Source organism: Aythya marila (genome assembly GCF_965140915.1).
Source record: "Aythya marila genome assembly, chromosome: 18".
Taxonomy (NCBI): domain Eukaryota; kingdom Metazoa; phylum Chordata; class Aves; order Anseriformes; family Anatidae; genus Aythya; species Aythya marila.
In genome coordinates this window covers 10,503,565-10,521,067 of record NC_139059.1, presented here as the reverse complement: position 1 = coordinate 10,521,067, position 17,503 = coordinate 10,503,565, and the positions used below count along the sequence as shown (strand labels likewise).

Sequence of the window (17,503 nt, the reverse complement as noted above, 5' to 3'; positions counted from 1 at the left end):
CACCAGAGCCCCTCTCTGCTCTTCCCCAGGGAGCTTTCTTCAGACAAAGTGGCATTTAGCTGCCAAAAATTTAGCTGACAATTTCTACCTTTCCTTTATTTTTTGTACACCTGAGATACTGAGTCTAGCTGGTGGGCCTTTTGGCTTAACTTATTCTGCAGATTATGGAGAGAAACAGAGCAAAGTTTCAGGAAGCTGCTCAAAAGGACAACGTTTCCTCACCTCTCGGAGCTTTTTCTTGTTGTTTTTCTGGTGCCTTGGAACCACGCACTCGGGGTGATTCATTTATTTTCTCTCTCTTGTTAGTCAAACACGAAATACTAATGATTTTTGTAGCAATAGAGGCATTCGCACTCCAGAAATGCAACGAGTGGGAGCTGCACTGGAACATTATTGGTGGCGGTGGCTCTGCCCGAGCGCTGCCCCCAGCGCAGGGAGCTTCCCATTGGGTTTAACCCGCAGCACACACCGCGGCGGGGCTGCTCCTTTTCTCTCATTTCACGATCCTTCCCTATTGTTGGGCTGCTGCTGGAAGCGCCGTGCAAGGCACCGCGAGGCTGTTCACCCCTGTGCCAAAGGCAGGCGTGACATCAGCCCCTGGGCAAAGTTCCCCACGTGCAGGCACCGTGCCCAGGGCACTGCGGCACCCAGGGGTGGCACGGACAGACGGACACTGACTGTCTGCCTCCTGGGGTAACCCGCGGCCGCAGGAGAGCAGCCCGGAGCCCAGGCGGTGCTGAGCATCCCTGGCTGCCAGCCTGACACCTGCGAACCTGCCACATGGCCCCGAGGTGCAGAGCAGGGCTCCTGCCTGGTTTTGTCGGCCAAACGCAGTCCTGGCTCCCTGTGCACTGGTGCCGCCTGCCTCTGCCAGGGGTGAGCATCAGATCAGGCTCCTCTCGGTGAGCATCACCCAATGCCCTCTGCTGAGGGTCTCCTTCCATCGCAGGGACTGCTGCGAGTCATACTCCCTCTTTTCCTCCAGCCCTGTGCTCCAGGAGGAACTGCATCCTTTGCTGGCACCTGGCTTGTGATGAGCTTGTTCGTCTGAGGGCTGCGAGAGCTGGTGACCAGAGGCGTGGTGTGCTGCCAGAGCTGCTCGTGTGCTGCCGGAGCTGCTTGTGTCAGAGCAAGGTGCTCAGAGCCAGGCTGAACCCCGCCCCTGGAGGAGACCCAAAGAAGCCGGAGGAGCCCTAGGACTGTGAACCCCACACCTGCACCAACCACAGCACCCTGGGCTGATGTTCCCCCCTGTGTCAAAACACAAGTGCACACCCAAAATCTTTCAGAAAAATCATGTTTATTTTTCACACCCAGGACTGACCCACTTTCTACCCAAAATGAGCTCTGTGGGAAATTCCCACCCAGCCCCAAGTGAAGCCCTGCACAGGCAGGGAAGCCTGCACGGCTCCTGGGCTCTGCCAAGCCAGTCCCCTGTTACAAAACGTCCCCCTGGTCACTGCAGCACCGAGCAAGGCAGCCCCAAGAGGAGCAATGACCTGGCGATGGGCTGGGGGCTTTGCCGGGGCTCTGCACCGTGCCCACACTGCCCCGCAGCCTGCCTGACCCCGCATTGCAACACGGAGCCCCGGGGCTCAGCTGGCCGGGGGGAAGCAGCGTTTCCGTGTCACTGACCCTGGGGACAGCCCCGGGGACACGGGGTGGGCTGTGACTATATAGGGTGCCGGGAAGGGTGCAGGAGGCAGAGCTGGGCTCCTCGCTGCTCACTCCTGATTTTCCCCTAGGAGGGAGTTTTCTGATTCTCTCCTTGCTCGGTGGCACCGGGTGAGGATGGAGGCTGGGATGCTCGGGGTGCTGCTGACCGTCCTCCTCTTCCTCCTCTCCATCCTTTGCCTCCTGGTGCGGAGCAGCCACAGGAGGAGCAGCCAACTGCCTCCGGGACCAGCCCCGTGGCCCATTGTGGGCAACCTGTGGCAAAAAGACATCCTGTCGCTTCACCAGAGCTACGAGAAGGTAAGAGAAGAGCTCGCAGCTCCCTGCAGCATCCACATCCCACGCCAAACCAAAGGGGGTCACACAGGTGACCGCTTTCCCCCCTTTCTTTTCTCTCTTTCCTGCTCTGCCAGAAGAGCCAAAATCCCCACATTTTTGAGCACAACCAGCACCTCTCTCTGGCTTTCTGCTCCGTTAGCAGGCCCCACGCAGTGACCCTAATCCTCCAGCTGAGCTGTGCCGCTGCCCCTTCCAACACAGCTCTGCTGCATGCGGGGACAATGCTGGGAGGTGGGACACGAAGCAGTGAAGGGTGAGGGCTGCAGCCCCCGCTCACGGCCGCTTTCCCCCACCGCCAGCTCAGCCACAGGTACGGCCCCGTCTTCACCGTCTGGCTGGGGCGCACGCCGGCGGTGGTGCTGTGCGGGTACAGGGCCGTGAAGGACGCTCTGCTGGGCCACGCCGAGGAGTTCGGGGGCAGACCTGAAATCCCCCTCATGGCACATCTGTCGAACGACTACGGTGGGTGGCTGGGCTTGTGCACGCTTCGTGGTTCGCTGGGTGGGCAGCAGGCCCCCATGGCAGCTGGGTGGGGAGGGAGGGACTCAGCACCCTGAATCTCTCATTTCCACTTCCCACCCTGAGCACCCCTCTGTCTATTAGGTCTCTTGTCCAAGGGCAGCATTAATTCCTGCTAGCCATCAGTACAGGCTTCCAGCTTTGTTCTGAGATCCTCAGCCTTTCAGGGATGCTGAGGATGTCCCTGGGTAGCACCCGACGGCTCCTCGGGTGGGCTGAGAGCCCAGAACTGCCCCGGGGCAGGCAGACGAGCTGCCTCCATCGCCTCCCCCAGGTATCATCACCAAGAACGAGAAGAAGTGGCGGGAGCTGCGCAGGTTCACGCTCAGCACGCTGCGGGACTTCAGGATGGGGAAGAGCTCCATGTCGCAGCGGGTGCAGCAGGAGGCCCAGCACCTCGTGGAGCTGCTGGCGAGCCTCCAAGGTGACGTGGGGTCCTGCCTGCCCCTGGGGGCAAGAAACATGGGACAGGGGTGGCCCTTGGGGCTGCGGGCAGTGGCCAGAGTGGATGATACTCATAGAGGAACTTGGCTCGGAGATAAGGGTGGGAGATCCTGCTCCTGAAGTGGTGCACATGGTGGGGGACCACCGAGGAATATTTCATGACAAAAGAACAGAAATAGGAAACCAAAGTTCTGGGAATGCGTGAATACCAGCGCCCTGGTGCCATGGGTTTTATCAGGGTGATGTGCTCCTCCCCGACAGAGCCAAACTTCTTCCCCCCCCTCCTCTGGCTCTTGCTGATCGTAGGCAAGAGCAGGGCAGGTGGAGGCTGGGTGTGAAGCACGGCGCTGTCCCCGCAGCCCCTGAGCTCCTGGGGTACAGCAGTGGGAGCCCACAGCACCTGGGGGTGCCTCTGCCTCCCTCCCCCCAGCTGCGAGCAGGGATTTAGGATCAGGGAGGCTGAGCAGCCCACGGCTCTGCTGCTGTGAGACCCAGTGGTCACCCAGGGCTCAGAGCTACGAGAAAGCGCTCGAAGGGCACTTTCTGTGTCAGAGCAGATAAACAGCTGTTGACTTTGCGATGTCTTTCTGGCCCCTTCTGTCACTGCAGGAGAAGCCTTTGAGCCCATATTGGTGTTCAGGCACGCAGTGGCCAACGTGATCTGCTCCGTCGTCTTCGGGAGCCACTTCAGCTACAGCGACACGAACTTTCTGAAGCTGCTGGACATGATCGGGAATTTTGTCAGCTTCTTCACCTCCCCCATTGCCATAGTACGTGCCCCTGCTGTGCCCAGCAGCCCAGAGATGCTCCTCGGCTTTGGGCTGGCTTGGATGGGGCAGAGGGAAGGTGTGGGGGCTCCGGCCAGGCACCGAGCCTTCCTGTGCCTCTCTGGCCGCAGGTCTACAACATCTTCCCCAGCGTCCTGTTCCACCTGCCGGGGCCGCACAGGAAAGTCCTGGCCAAGTGCGAGAACCTCAAGGGCTACATCCGAGAGCAGGTGGAGCAGCACAGGCAGACCCTGGACCCCAGTTCCCCCCGGGACTACATCGACTGCTTCCTTATGAAAGCAGAAAAGGTAGAGCTGGGGCAAAGGGTTGTGATGCTGGAGGCAGTTCCCAGGGGGGCTTAACCCTTACAGCCCAAGGGAGGCTCCCAGGGTTGGTGCCAGGGATCATTTCAGCTCCTCCCTGGCCCCCCGTGCCTGCCGGGGAGTGAGGGCCATCCTCTGGAGCTGGGAAAATCACCCGGACCGGGCTGAATTCCCTCCCTGCTGCACCCTTGCAGGAGAGGAGCAGCGTGGAGAAAATGTACAGTGAGGAGGACCTGGTCATGTCAGTATTCGACCTCTTTGGTGCCGGGACAGTGACCACCAGCAACACCCTGGTCTTCTTCATCTTGGCACTGGCAAAGCTCCCCCATATTCAAAGTAAGGGCAGCAAAACACAGCCGTTCCCTGCACAGTGCGGGCAGGGGGCAGGCAGAGCCCCAGCCCACCTGGGGAGAGACCAAAACTTCCCAAAAATTTGGTGTGGCCACCCAAGGTGAGAACCATGAGGGGAGATGCAGGCAGACAGGGGCTCTCCTGCCAGCCTCCCCTCTCCTCCCCATCCCTGCCTGCGGGGATGGCCCTGGGCTGGCCCGCGAGAAGCCTTGATCCCACCCCATCCAGGCAGCTGTGCGGACAGAGACCCTAATTCTGGTCCCTACAAGGGGTTGCTCCAGCCTCCTCCCCCTCTGCCAGCTTGTCCCTTAGCCCTAGTGTGAGGCCAGAGAGAAATCAGCGGGGGCCTTGCAGGGAAAGCACCGCAGCTCTGCACCTCCTTTATCCCCAGCCAAGGTCCAGGAGGAGATCGACGCGGTGGTGGGCCCCGGCCGCGCGCCCTGCATGGAGGACAGGCTGAGGATGCCCTATACCAACGCGGCGATCCACGAGCTGCAGCGCATCCCGCGGGCCGGCATCGAGAGCTTCCCTCGCATGACGACGCAGGACGTGGAGTTCAGGGGCCACACCATCCCCAAGGTGACCCTGGGTGCTCTGCACCTCTGTGGGAGGACGGCAGCGGGGCTAGAGTGAGATTTGCCCTTGTGCCAGCTCCCCCCCTGGGGGGAAGCCTCCCTCCTTCAGGCTTTGTGCAGTGAGAGGGCTCTGAGACCTTGCCAGGAATAACTCCAGGGCTAATTCCTTCTCATGGGTGAGACCCGGCCGCACTGTGCCTGCACAGTCTGTAGGGCAGAGCCATCACTCGGGGCTGTTTCCAGCTGTGGGGTGTGGGTGGGCATTGGGGAGCACCCCTGCACCCCAGCTGCTCCCCACTGCGCACTCAGCTCGGCAGAGCCCCGTGCCATGGTGCTGACGTCTCTCCTCTCCCGTCCCTTCTGCCGCAGGACACGACCATTATTCCGCTGTTGTCTTCAGTGCACATGGACCCAACCCAGTGGGAGAACCCTAAAGAAGTTGACCCGGGCCACTTCTTGGATGAGAAGGGCAACTTCAGGAAGCGCGAGGCCTTCATGGCTTTTTCAGCAGGTGAATGCTACTGCAGTGCCTGGGTCTGCTGGGGATGAAAGAGCTGCACGTCGGCAGGCACCCACCTTGATTTGGGCTCCTGACCCATCCCTTTTTCCCCCAAATGCAGCATTTCCCTCAAGCACTGTCCAAAGCCATCAGCCCGTGCTCATTTTCCCCCTCTCTGTGCCCCCAGGGAAGCGGATGTGCCCAGGAGAGGCACTGGCCCGGATGGAGCTCTTCCTCTTCCTCACGACACTGCTGCAGAGCTTCACCTTCCAGCTCACCACAGAGTCCAAGGAGATGGATTTACTCACCCTGTGGCGGAAGATAGAGAGGAAGGCGATACTGGGCACGTTCTTTGCCATACGGCGTACATGCCCTTGAGGATATGGTCCCAGCGGGGAGGAGGACGGGGCCGTCGCTTCTCCCCAAAGCAGAGCGAGCAGTGCAGACCGAGCACCACGGCAGCAGCCACAAGCAGGAGGTGGTCTCGAGGTCCTGCTCCTCTAGGAACCATGTCCCAGCCCTGCCACCAGGCCCTGGGCGTCCTGGCTCCCTGCCCTACCCATTCCTGTCCCGGTGCCACTAGGACTGCTTTTCCTCCCCTCTGCTTGAACCTCATCTCCTTGTGCCTGGAGCTTCTGGAACACAGTGGGGCAGCACCTGATTTTGGGGAGGGATTGGAAGCTTCTGTAATAAAAACAGTTATTGTGACTGGTGTTTGTGAGGACACTCGTGGTGCCTCTTGGTGTAAGGGTGGCGGTGCTCAGCCTTCACTGCCCTTCACAGCGCTGTGTGAGCAACCACAATGCACGGTGATTAAACTCTTGTGAGCCACCACTTGGACAACCATAACATAAAGAGGATGAGTGGGGGGAAATGTGCTGTAGGAGAGGGGTGCTGGGTTTGGGAAGCAAGAAGAATTTGCACCAAAGTCACTCCTTTCTTCTTAAGGGGGGCCACACCTTTAACTAACCCTACAATGCAATGAAGGATTGAGTTGGCAGCCACCAGGCACATTTCTAGTCTTTATTAGGAAACATTGGGACTTTAAAGAAAAGGTATTTTTCTTTAAATCCCTAAGGGAAAATGAGTGGGATGCATGCAGACCCCGCCTGGGCTCACACCACAGCACTGCACAGCCGGGCACCTCGAATGGTTTATTCAGGAGCTGTGCCGCAGAGTCCCCGGCCAGCCCCAGGAATCCAGGGTGCTTCCTGCTGCATCCCGGCCCTCCCACCCCAAACCTCCCAGGTACGGGATTTCAGCTGCACATCCCTTCTGTGGGGGTCCTCATCTTTCCCCCCTTCCAACCATTTTTGTTTGTTTGTTTGTTTGTTTTTTGTGTGTGTATCCCAGGATGGATTGTGCCAGGAAAACATTCAGTTGGTTACAGCTGATTTGCCAATGTGGCTTTCAACTGCAAATGGATCTTCGGTATCCCAGGAATTTACTGCTTCCTTCAGAACATGAACCCCTAGCCTCTTGCTATTGGGGGTACCACGCAGGCGAGGAAAATGGTTGCGGCTGGGGAAGGAGCACCTGCTCCCAGTACAAGGGCTGCTTCACAGCCCAGAGCTGTTGTGGGTCAGGAGAGTGTGGGAGGGCAGAGCAGAGCAGAGCAGATAAGAAAGCCAGCGTGCTGCTGGGTTGTGCTTCTCCCATGGCCTTCACAGCACTATTTACCTCTGGCAAACAGCTTCGGGTGCGGCTCAGCTCCGTGTAGCTGTGATTTTATTTCAGGGGTTTTTGGAAGAAACTGGCAGAGCAGGGCATGCTCCCAGGAAGGGGGGTAGGATTGCTGCAGAGGGGCAGGGAGCAGTGTGTGGGTGTTTTTTGGGGGTCTTCACGGCTGGCTTTGGTGGGCTTTGCCGTGCTGGGGTGCTTCTGCAGGTAGAGGGGGTGCCAGGAGCCCTACTGTGGGGAGATGTGGCTGCTGGCTCTGGGACAGCTGAGGTCAGTGTGGGTGCTGCTTCGGGGTGCCGGGGGCTTCTTCCAGCCCAGGGCAGCACTTCCTCAGGGTGAGGGGTGCTGCCGTCCCCAGTGGATGCAAAAATAAAACATAATTATTTCCCAGGTAGTGCTGTAAGAGGAACATTTCTGTGTGCAGGGTGAGAAATGCCCCTCTGTAGGTGGGGTTGTGATCGCTGCAGCAGGGTCTCCAGGCTTCGGTTGGGACCAGCAAACCTGCAGAGGCACCCGGTGCTGTGCTCGGTTCTGGTGACATGTGGGGGATTTGCTGCAGGAAAACAGCCCTGTGCTGGGGGGCTGCTGAGGCCGGGCTCTTTGCTCCTCCAAGGAGTCACATGAAAATCCTGCACAGTGAACGTGACCACGGCGGTGTCTGTGGGATGGCGGCCCCAAAATCACCGTCTCCACAGGGCACGTTTGCTCTGCGTGCAGCAGGCCTGGAGCCACTGCAGGCCTGGCTGCCTGGTAAAAAGGAACGTGTGCCCATCCCATGGGGCCTCCTGCCTGCGGTAACTGGGAGAGCTGTGGGGTGCAGGGGGAGCCCCCGGGTGCGTGGGGCTCCCTGTGCCCCATCCCTGTGGGGTGAGCCCTGGGGGAGGCGCAGCTCTGTGCTGCCTGCTCCATGACACTCAGCCCTCCTGCCTTCCTACCTCAGCCCTCCCACCTTCTCCCAAACAATGGATGCCACGGCTTTTATTCTTTTTTATGTATTTTTATTCTTTTTATGTATTTTTATTCTTTTTTATGTATTTTTATTCTTTTTATGTATTTTTAACTCGTGGGATCGTTAAATGAAGTCTTCCTTCAATCCGGGGAAGCTTGGGAGCGTGTTTTTGACCAAACAAAACCAACAAAGCGCCTTTACACAGCCCCTTCCCAAACACCCCCCGGCTCCCTCCTGCCCACCTTGTGCTCGCTGTCAGGGGCCCTTCAGCGTTGTGCTACAACCAAAGAGGAACCAGACCCCAGGCGGCACCCAGGGGCTGTCCCCTCCCTGCTGCCACCCGAGGGGGGCTTCAGGGCCCCGCACCGCGTTCCCTGGAGCCGGGCAGGGAAGCGCCGAGCCCGGGGCCGGGAGGCGGCGGCGGTCGCCTGGCAGCCGCGGCGGGGCCGCCCGAGATGGCGGCGGCGGGGCGGGGGGGACGCGGCCCGGCCCGGCCTCGGCAGCGGGGCCCCGGGGGTGAGCGGGGCCCGGAGCCGCCACCGGGGGACGGGGCCGGCCCCTGGGAGCTGCCCCAGGCAGGGGTGGGGGGCTCCGAGCTGGGTGCCGGGCAGCCCCCTCGGTGCTGCTGTCCCCTCTGGGGCTGCTGGAGGAGGCTGCCCCCGGTCACCTTGGTGTGGCTTTATTGGCCTCACGGCACTACTGCCGTGGTTTTGGGGTCTCTGTGCCTTCCCGTTCGGGCTGTGGGGAGAAACCCCAGGGCCACACGAGGTTCATCGTCCTGCCTGGTCGCCAGCGGGAGGAGGACCCCAGCCTGCGGTGGGGAGATGGAAAAACCTCCTGGGAGGAATTGCTGTGGGCAGCACGTCGCGGGAGGGGTGGTTGTGAGCTGAATGTTTTAAGGCACGACAACCGTGCTAAAGAAAGCACTGAAAGGGCTAAATCTGTGTAGGTTGAAGGGATGGAATGAATAATACTGTGTAATTTACCTATTAGATGCTTAATATGCTACTCTTAACTTACGCAGTCCCCTAATTCGCCTCTGTGCCTACTGTGACTGTGAGGTTCTGCTCTGTGCTGCTTTATTGCAGAGGAGGCAGGTACGGACGGATCGTCTCCTGGATCCCCAAGAAGCTGCAGCAACAGCAGTCGTCCTCAGTCCGGCTCCCCAGTGCCACTTCCAGTTCAGCCTGCTGGCACTTCTGCACGCCGTGACAGTCAAAGTGCATCCACAGGAGTTGCCCAGCATGGTACTGCAGGTACCACTGAATATTTTGGAGGGTGGGGAAAAAAGCACAGCAATGCTTTTCTGGAAAGTTTAGAGCAGTGACATGCAGAAGGAGGTGGTCTTTCAGTGGAGACCATGCTCCTAGACATGATGAGATACGGTGTGCCTCCTTTTGCCCACTGAGGGCAGCAAGGTCCTCGCTTAGGTTTAAGGTGTTCCATCAGCACAATCAGAATTCGACAGCCTAGCACTGTGTATGGTGCTGCCCCTAAAAACAAGGAGAGCCCTACACCATGGGGAGCTGCAGGTTGGCAAAGATACCAGTAGTGGATGTGGATGTCAGAAAAAAAATAGTGGTGGGAGAAGGGCATAAGCTGTATTCACCTTTCCATTGTCTAAGGAAAAACAGAGAAATTTGTCCTTTTCTCTTTCCTGCTGCAATGTCATGACAAAAATCCTATTTTTCTTAGAGGAAATCTAACAGCTAAAGGAAGAGTCTTCCACTCAGAAAAAAAAAAAAAAATCGATGTATTTGGCATAAGGCTGTTTTGATATTCTCCCTTAAGTCTAGGACAGACACCTTCCTGTGCTGGTGACTGCTGTAGCAGAGGTAGAAGAGGGGAAATATCTCATCTGTAAAGAGAAAACTGTTGCACTATATTCCTACCAACAGTACAGTTAATGGCCACCTAAGCTCAAGCACTTATAAGGCTGTGAATTCTGCTGGGTTCTAGGTCATCAAATGCCAGCAGTGTGCTTCTGGCCTCGAAACACCAAGTGCCTCATCCAGGACGGCCTGAATGCAGCACCTGCCTCACCTCCTGAATCCTTAGCCCATGGAGATGTCACTGTGCCTTCTGCATCGCTCCAGTCACTCTCTCATGTCAAGTACAAGGACTTCATTCGCTGCCTGCCAGTTTACCTCTCCCAGTACATCCTGGGTAAAGCTTCCCCTAATTTTCCAAGGATGGTTTCCCCTAAGGGTCACAGATGACCTCTGACACGGGCAGGGGTTCACTACTCTGTCCTCTTAATTCTCAGGGCTTTTGGATCAAAAATCCCTTAAAGTTTGTGCTGCTGTGAGTGGATACTGGGCTTTTCTGGTGAAAGAAGTCGAGAGGGAGCACGTGTGTGAAGGCTTAGTACAGGATAAGATCCGGTATTTGCAGGTATGGTGCCTGGACTTCTGCCATTACTACATACTTCATTTTTTTTGCTGTTGTTGCCCAGACCATTAGAGGGAAGTGCTATTTTGGGAGGCTACCTCCCAGCTTCACCCTGTTCCTCCTCCTTCCATCTGTAAAACTAGGCTAGTTGTTCATACAGTCACAAACAGAACAGAATAGCCTTTACTGACCTTTAGAGAGCCTGGAACTGTAAAAAATGGATCAAAATCAAGAATTCTTAATCAAGTAAACCCAGTTTGGTCACAAATGCCAATATTGGACTTACAGGAACTCGTGGGGATTGTTCTAGCTGCCATAGGGACTGACTGTAGCTCTGCCCAATGAGCTTTATTTGCTCCACATGGAAAAAGGAAATGCTAAGCTTCTTTTTGAGAAGCCAGAGATGGTGGTTGCGATGGTGGTAAAGCAATGCTGGGAAGAGAGGTTTGCCCTGGTTAGTATAGACCTACCACAGACGAAGCAAGAGTAAAGTCCATGTGTGTGGGCTCTGCAGTGACTACATTGCCTCTGCTGGTTTATCCTAGGGGTTGCGCCCTAGGGGAGCAGTTTCAAACTATGCTAAAATAGTCAACGTGACAATTCCCCAATCAGATGAAGAAGGACACGTCATTGAAGTGAAACGCCGCAGTCGTGAAGGTAAAACAAAGGTATGTTGGAGGTGGTTTGCCTTTCATGGTTTTTCACATCTCAGCATTTGGGGAGGAAGGAGGACATGGTGGTCTTGAAAGACAGGACTGTGAATTTGGACTTAGTTTGCTCTTCTGGTTTGCACAGTTGCAAGCAGTTCATAAGCACCAATGCATGCTCAGCCCCTTCTTGCACAGGAGGGAGCCACCGTCCATGCCCAGAAGGAAATTCTACTTTGTCCTAATGCTGCTCCCCGTGGCACTGGCAAGGCTGGGCACAGAGATGTAGCCTTTATCCCAAAAGATGAAGAGTGCAGGTGTCAAGGCTTCCACTACTGCCACAGAACAAGGCAAGGATAACAACCCTTGTCTCTGTGCTAACCAGGGAGTTCCTGCACGCTGGGTGTTCCTTACCAGCACTTTCTGTCTCTATTGGTCTTGTTGGGGAGCAAGTGGTGGATGATATGGCTAATGCTGTGGAGTAATGCTGTGTTCCCCTTTACCCTGAGTAACACTTCCCTATTTCTCTTTCCATCAGGAGAAGGAGGAGGAGGGCAATCTGCAGGCAGCCTATCATGATCTGCAAACTGACACGATCCAGCTGGAAGAGAGGAACGTTTTCTGTGGCTCCTACAACATTCGTGTTCTCACTGACCGGTACGCAAGCTGTGCCCGGCTGCTTTCTGCACTACCCCTGTAGAGCCAAACATTGGCTTCTGAAAACTTGTCCTGTTCCTTGCAATCCTTTAGTGGACATGTATGGCTGGAGGAGGGTCTCAGTGTCACTGATGAACAGCCCTCAGTATCAAATCCATTTTTTATAAAGATACTAAGGTCAGTCACTTTTGAAGTTGCGAGGATTAGGGTCTATGGAGTACCACAAGGGATATGGGGCTGGCAGGACCCCCTGCCCTTCTTCAAGTTTACCCTCCAGATACAAACCTGGGTATGCAGAACTAGGGACCTGGTTGTGGTGCCCTGCAGAGGAACTGCCTCCTGAAGCAGATTGCCCACCGAGTTGCTCTTTGAGGAGCTCTCAGTATTGAGCCCCTTTAGACCTTGTTAACTGGCGAATGCTCACATTAATCACCGTTTCTTATCCAGATCAGACCAAAACAGGGTAATTCACTACAGCGGTGGAGACTTGGTAGCCATTGGCTCTACAGACCAAAAAGTGAGGCTTTTTGATACATCAGCAATGAGAGAAGTGCCACCTCTGCTCTCTGGCCATGCTGGAAGCATCAAAGCACTGCTCCTTGATGAGAAGAAAGGGTTTGTTTTTAGTGCGAGCTTCGACCTCAGCATCAGGTGAGCTTCCCTGGGCCTGTGCCTCAGCTACCATCCCCATGAAAAATGGAGCTTAACCACCCCAATCTTTATGAATCCTCCTTCCCATCACTTTCATTAGAGTACTAAAGAAAGGAAAGCTGATAATGAAACACATCCCCCCTAGAACTCCTGTTTTCCAGTTTCACCTGATACTGAATGATAAAATAGGAAGATACTTTCTTATAACCTCTGTATCTTAAAACACCAGGTATGTGTCTGATAGGTGCCTGCAGTGAGGCTCTGGCCTTGCAGAGGTCAGTACCTGTTTCTCCATGACACTATAGAAGTCTTGTTGTGCTGAGCAGATCCAGCACCCTGGTAGCTCCTGCCCAGGTCCAGCGTGTTGACACAAGGAGTGGAGATGAGCAGCTGCTACATGTTATTTATCATTGAATCTCAAGAGTGTTGTGATGAGGGGTGAGAAGCTCCTCAGCTCTGGCATGGCAAGCGTACATCTTCCTCAAAGACAGCATTTAACAACAAGGGAAAGAGCTGTAGCGATTCAGGCTCTGTCCTGCCTGCCCTTCCCCTCCCCAAGAGGGCTGTTTGTTCAAGTGCATGCTTGAATTCTCAAGATAAAGTTGACAGAAATCATCTTGGCACCGGCCAGTAAAGAAATAACTTTATCTGTAAAGCTCTGCTTTTGAAGGTTAATTGAAAGTAGCCAAGCCAGAGGTGAAATCCAGCTACACATTTCCAGGCAATTTGGAGGTGGAAGAACAAACTAAATGTAAAAATTTAACACTAAGCCTGACTTGATTGTTCTGAATCCCTCATTACCTCAGTGGGCTGCCTCCTGATTTTGACCTGGCATGGGTGTGAGATGAGCTGGGCCTGTTAAGTGGGAAATAAGAAGTTATTAATCGAGTTGTTAATCACTGGATTTCCTTTCTGATCCTTGCTGTGTAGATGCTGGGATATATTCAGTGGTGCTTGCATGAAAATCTTTAATGGTCACTGCGGGACAATCATCTGCTTGGATGTACATGAAAGGAGGCTTGTGTCAGGAGCCAGAGATGGGATGGTGAAAGGTGAGAGCCAAGGGGAGCTGCACAGACAAGGGCAAATGGCAGCAGCAAATGGGCTGAGCACCTGGGAGTTGTGGGGTGCAGTGTGAGTCTGAAAACAAGTGTATAAATCAGAGGGTGAATTTTAATGTCTTGTATTACTGCTTCCAGAACAATCTAAGCTGGGGACATATGCACACACAAGGTCCCTGTGTCACTGCAGATGCTTATTACTGTTGCTTTTATTTGGATTTAATGGTTTTATGGCTGAAGGGCCGGTCTTGGGAGAGTGGTATCAGCTTGCAGCTTTGCCAAAGGTTGCCTTGTTACCTGCTTATAGATTAAGAATTAAAAGGATGTGCCATCTCAGGGCTTTGTATTTAAGAAATTTGCCATGTAATTGCACTCTTAAGTCAACACCTGGCTCCAAGCAGAGCTGCAGGTACAAGGTGCAGCTGTAATTCCAGTAGCATCTTTTAGTTCATATTGCACTCAGAAAAAAATATACCACTGGGGAAGACTTCTAATATTTCTCCCCTTTAATCCTGACAGTGTGGAACTTGGATAGTGGGGTATGTCTCAAGACTCTAAAACACAACAATGTTGTTTGTGTTAAAATGGATGGGGTCCATGTTGTCAGCGGCTGTGACAGAGGGCTGGTGAAAGTCTGGCTTGCTGAGACAGGTGCTCTGGTCAAAGTAAGTTTCTTAGGTAGAAACTTTGTGCTAACTTTGTGCTAAACTATCAAAAATCATCTATGCTATCTTATCATAGACTTTTTCTTGTTCCAAAGACTTTCTTAAAAAATAAAAAGACAAAACAGTCTAAGCTAATGAACTGCAGGATTATAGATAAAAAGAATAATATTAAAAACTGATTTTCAAACAACTATATTCTAATCTGGGTTTTTGATTTGCCTTGCTTTTAAATGCATTCATTATTTAATCTTTGTAGATGCATCTGTCTGCTCTTGCAGGAACATTCAGAACCTAAGAGGAGAGTGGGAGGGTTTAACTAACAGCTTTTAGGGCTGGAGGTGCCCTTCCACCACGGTCAGGGCAGCCCACTGTTCTGGTGTGAACACCCAGCAGATCACAAATATCCCAGTACACCAACATCTACTGAGCTTATATAATGATGATGGAAACTCATCAGCAGCAAGCCCAGAATATTACTTTTAAGGGACTGTCAGAGTAATGCAGTTATCCCCAGGGTATATTTGTATATTGCACTGACACCTGATAAAACAATATAGTATATGAGGAAGGAATTGAGTGCCGTAAGATCTCTTGGCATGTTTACATCCGGACTGCTGGCAGTGTTGCATCTCTTTCTTTTACTCTCAGATATTGGAAGGGCACCAGGGTCCAGTGAAGTGCTTGTCCTTTGATCAGTGGCACCTCGTCACAGGAAGCTCTGATGGATACGCCTTGGGATGGAGCATGGTGGGAGATCTTAAGAGATGCCTAACAGCCTTCCGCCACCCAAAGTAGGTATCAGTGTGTTTCAAGGTGTATTCAACAGCACACTGTAAAAAACAACAACAACAACAACAACAAAAAAAAACAAAAACAAACAAACAAACAAACAACTTTTCCCTTACAGCAACACAAAATAGCTTAGTTGTCAGTCCTAGAACTTGAAATATCCTCCTTCAACAGTCATCTTAAAAAGTGTCAGGCAATCCATAGTCATAAACAAAGTTTGTGGCATAACAACCAAATACACAGCCACTGGCTCACAAACAGGGGTGACTTAAGACAGTAACAGTGTGTAGTCCAAAACTTCAAGGATCCCAACCTATAACCAACTGGATGTCATGCTAACTGGTAAAGAAGAGATGCTGTATTCTTTTGCAGTGGCTGTGTTATGTGCTGAACTCTACCAACTATGTGTGATGTCATTTTGTAGATCTGTGAAAATGTTGCATCTTAGTGTATTCATTCACTTTCCTAAACATAAAAATGAAACTTAACATGGAATAGAAAGTCATAACCACAGTGGTGGTTCTGAGGATGTTGGGTGTTTGGGTTTTTTCCTCTTTTTTTTTTTTTTTTGGCTTGCTATGGAGGCAGGCAACTGCATCTCCTGCAAGATGAGGTAGCTGATCTTGTCTCCTTGTGAAGAAGGCATGATGATCATACCAACAGTTGCATGTTGTGTTTTCAGGGAAGTTCTGTCTCTGGAGTTTCTGTATCTCAGAGTTGTCAGTGGCTGTGCTGATGGAAAGATTCGTATATTTAACTACCTGACTGGAAGCTGCCTGAAAGTGTTGGTGGCCAGTAGCAGAGGGGAACCAGTATCTTTGTGTGTTGCAGGAAACAGGTTGGTGACAAAACTTGCCATCAGTCTCTCTACTGAATTAGGTAGATTATGCTGTAATTTAAAGAATTAAGTATTTTTCCTTCTACTGTCTGTCTAACAAATAAGGTTTAAAGGACTCTAATGCTTATGGACTGCTTTGGTAACTAATTCATATTAAAAATGGTTGAAAATTATTTGCTTAGTCCATTCAGCAGACTATACATTTCTGTTTCTCTACTATTTAAGACAAAAACCCAACCGTAAAGCCACTTTCAGAACCTAGATTTCTTAAGAGGTTGAATAATCAAGCCAAGGTCTGGCAAAGTCTTTACCTGCCCTCTGATGGAAAATCGTTCCAGGTTCCTTCATGCCCACACCTCTAAACTAAAGGTGGTTCCCAGCTCCAGTGTAAGTGATAGGTTAAAACAACGGTGTGTTAGTAACACTGTTTTAGTCGCAACTCTAGAACACAGCAGTAGGTAGGCTGCTAGGAAGAAAACTAACTCCATCTCAGCCAGACCCAGGGCACCCATCTAATTCAGGTTTAAATGTCCCTGATAATATGGTACCTACAATTTCTTTTGGCATTACACTGATCTAACTCCACTGTTGGGACAGCTTCATCCTAATTATTTCATTAATTTCACTAACTTTCATCCTAATTATTTTTAAATGAAGTTGTTTGTAGAGAGAAATTAGAAGAGCACCACAGAGCTCATGCAGACTCTGTGAGTTAAAAGTACAGCATCTGATTGATGGGACTAAGTGCTAATGCTTTTCCCTTCCCTAAAGGGGAGTGATTGTTATCTCAGTTCCATTTAATTACCCTCAGGTTTTGTATTACACACAAGCAAATGGGCCCTTTAGGTAATATCTGCTGTGTTAATGATACCTCTGCTTTGACGAGCTTTCTCTTTCCTTCTCCAGGATGGTGATCAATGCACCCAGTAGCCTGCTGATGTTCCAGTTTGAGGATGTCAGGTGGGACTATACCCTAGCTGCTGACCGAGAGATGGTGCGGAAGGAAAAGCAGGGGACCTGTCCTCTGAGCAGAACACTGTCTCACTCCCAGCAAACCAAGTGCCACGCCCTCGGCCAGACGCATCGCCTCGCTCTGCAGATGCAAGGTGCTGACCAGCTCACGCTGTCTTGCTTGATCCACAGCTGCCTGCCAAAACACAGTGGAGTGCCTCAAAATACTACACTCAGTCTTTGCAATGCACTGACTTTGCTTTCTGAAATGAGTTAGAAATAGTTTCAAGTACCCAGTGCCTTCATCCTAATCAACAGTTGGACTTTCCACTTTTTTAAAGTACATTTGGGTAGATTGCATTTCAGTGGTTCTGTTGCTTCTAGTAAAACCTTCGCACTTCTAGAGAGGTTTGGTGTAAATTCAACACACTTAAGACAATAGTCATTTTTTCAGCTAAGTAATACTTCAGTAGTGTTATTCATGTTCTTACAGCTGGTGTGCATGGAAACATGCTGTTGATTCAGTGCTTGTGTTATTTATTAAAGTCCCCAGAAAGGCACTGGACACCGCATCCAGAATCTACCACTGCTGGGGAATGTGATTGCACATAAGGAGGCTCCTTTTACATTGTAATATAATGTAGATTTTAGAAATCAGTAGGTACTTAATACAGTTCCATGATTCTCCAGTTCTGTGATCAAACTGTATGTTGCAGATAAACTGATGGGCTGA

The 17,503-nt window shown here is 52.4% G+C and overlaps 2 protein-coding genes across 2 annotated transcripts; both read left to right on the top strand.

Moving 5' to 3' along the window:
- Window positions 1-1,791: 1,791 nt before the first annotated feature.
- LOC309885063 (cytochrome P450 2C16-like) lies at window positions 1,792-5,869 on the top strand (the record flags this gene model as incomplete). The annotated part of the gene is made up of 9 exons (XM_082774610.1): window positions 1,792-1,974; window positions 2,313-2,475; window positions 2,807-2,956; window positions 3,586-3,746; window positions 3,875-4,051; window positions 4,261-4,402; window positions 4,809-4,996; window positions 5,362-5,503; window positions 5,679-5,869. The coding sequence occupies 9 exons, from the start codon at window positions 1,792-1,794 to the stop codon at window positions 5,867-5,869; spliced, it is 1,497 nt and encodes a 498-aa protein (XP_082630736.1).
- Window positions 5,870-7,836: 1,967 nt separating this feature from the next.
- FBXW10B (F-box and WD repeat domain containing 10B) lies at window positions 7,837-17,503 on the top strand (the record flags this gene model as incomplete). The annotated part of the gene is made up of 13 exons (XM_082774609.1): window positions 7,837-7,965; window positions 9,209-9,398; window positions 10,080-10,286; window positions 10,387-10,514; window positions 11,057-11,179; window positions 11,697-11,815; window positions 12,263-12,466; window positions 13,397-13,518; window positions 14,047-14,192; window positions 14,841-14,983; window positions 15,664-15,819; window positions 16,726-16,925; window positions 17,487-17,503. The coding sequence occupies 13 exons, from the start codon at window positions 7,837-7,839 to the stop codon at window positions 17,501-17,503; spliced, it is 1,884 nt and encodes a 627-aa protein (XP_082630735.1).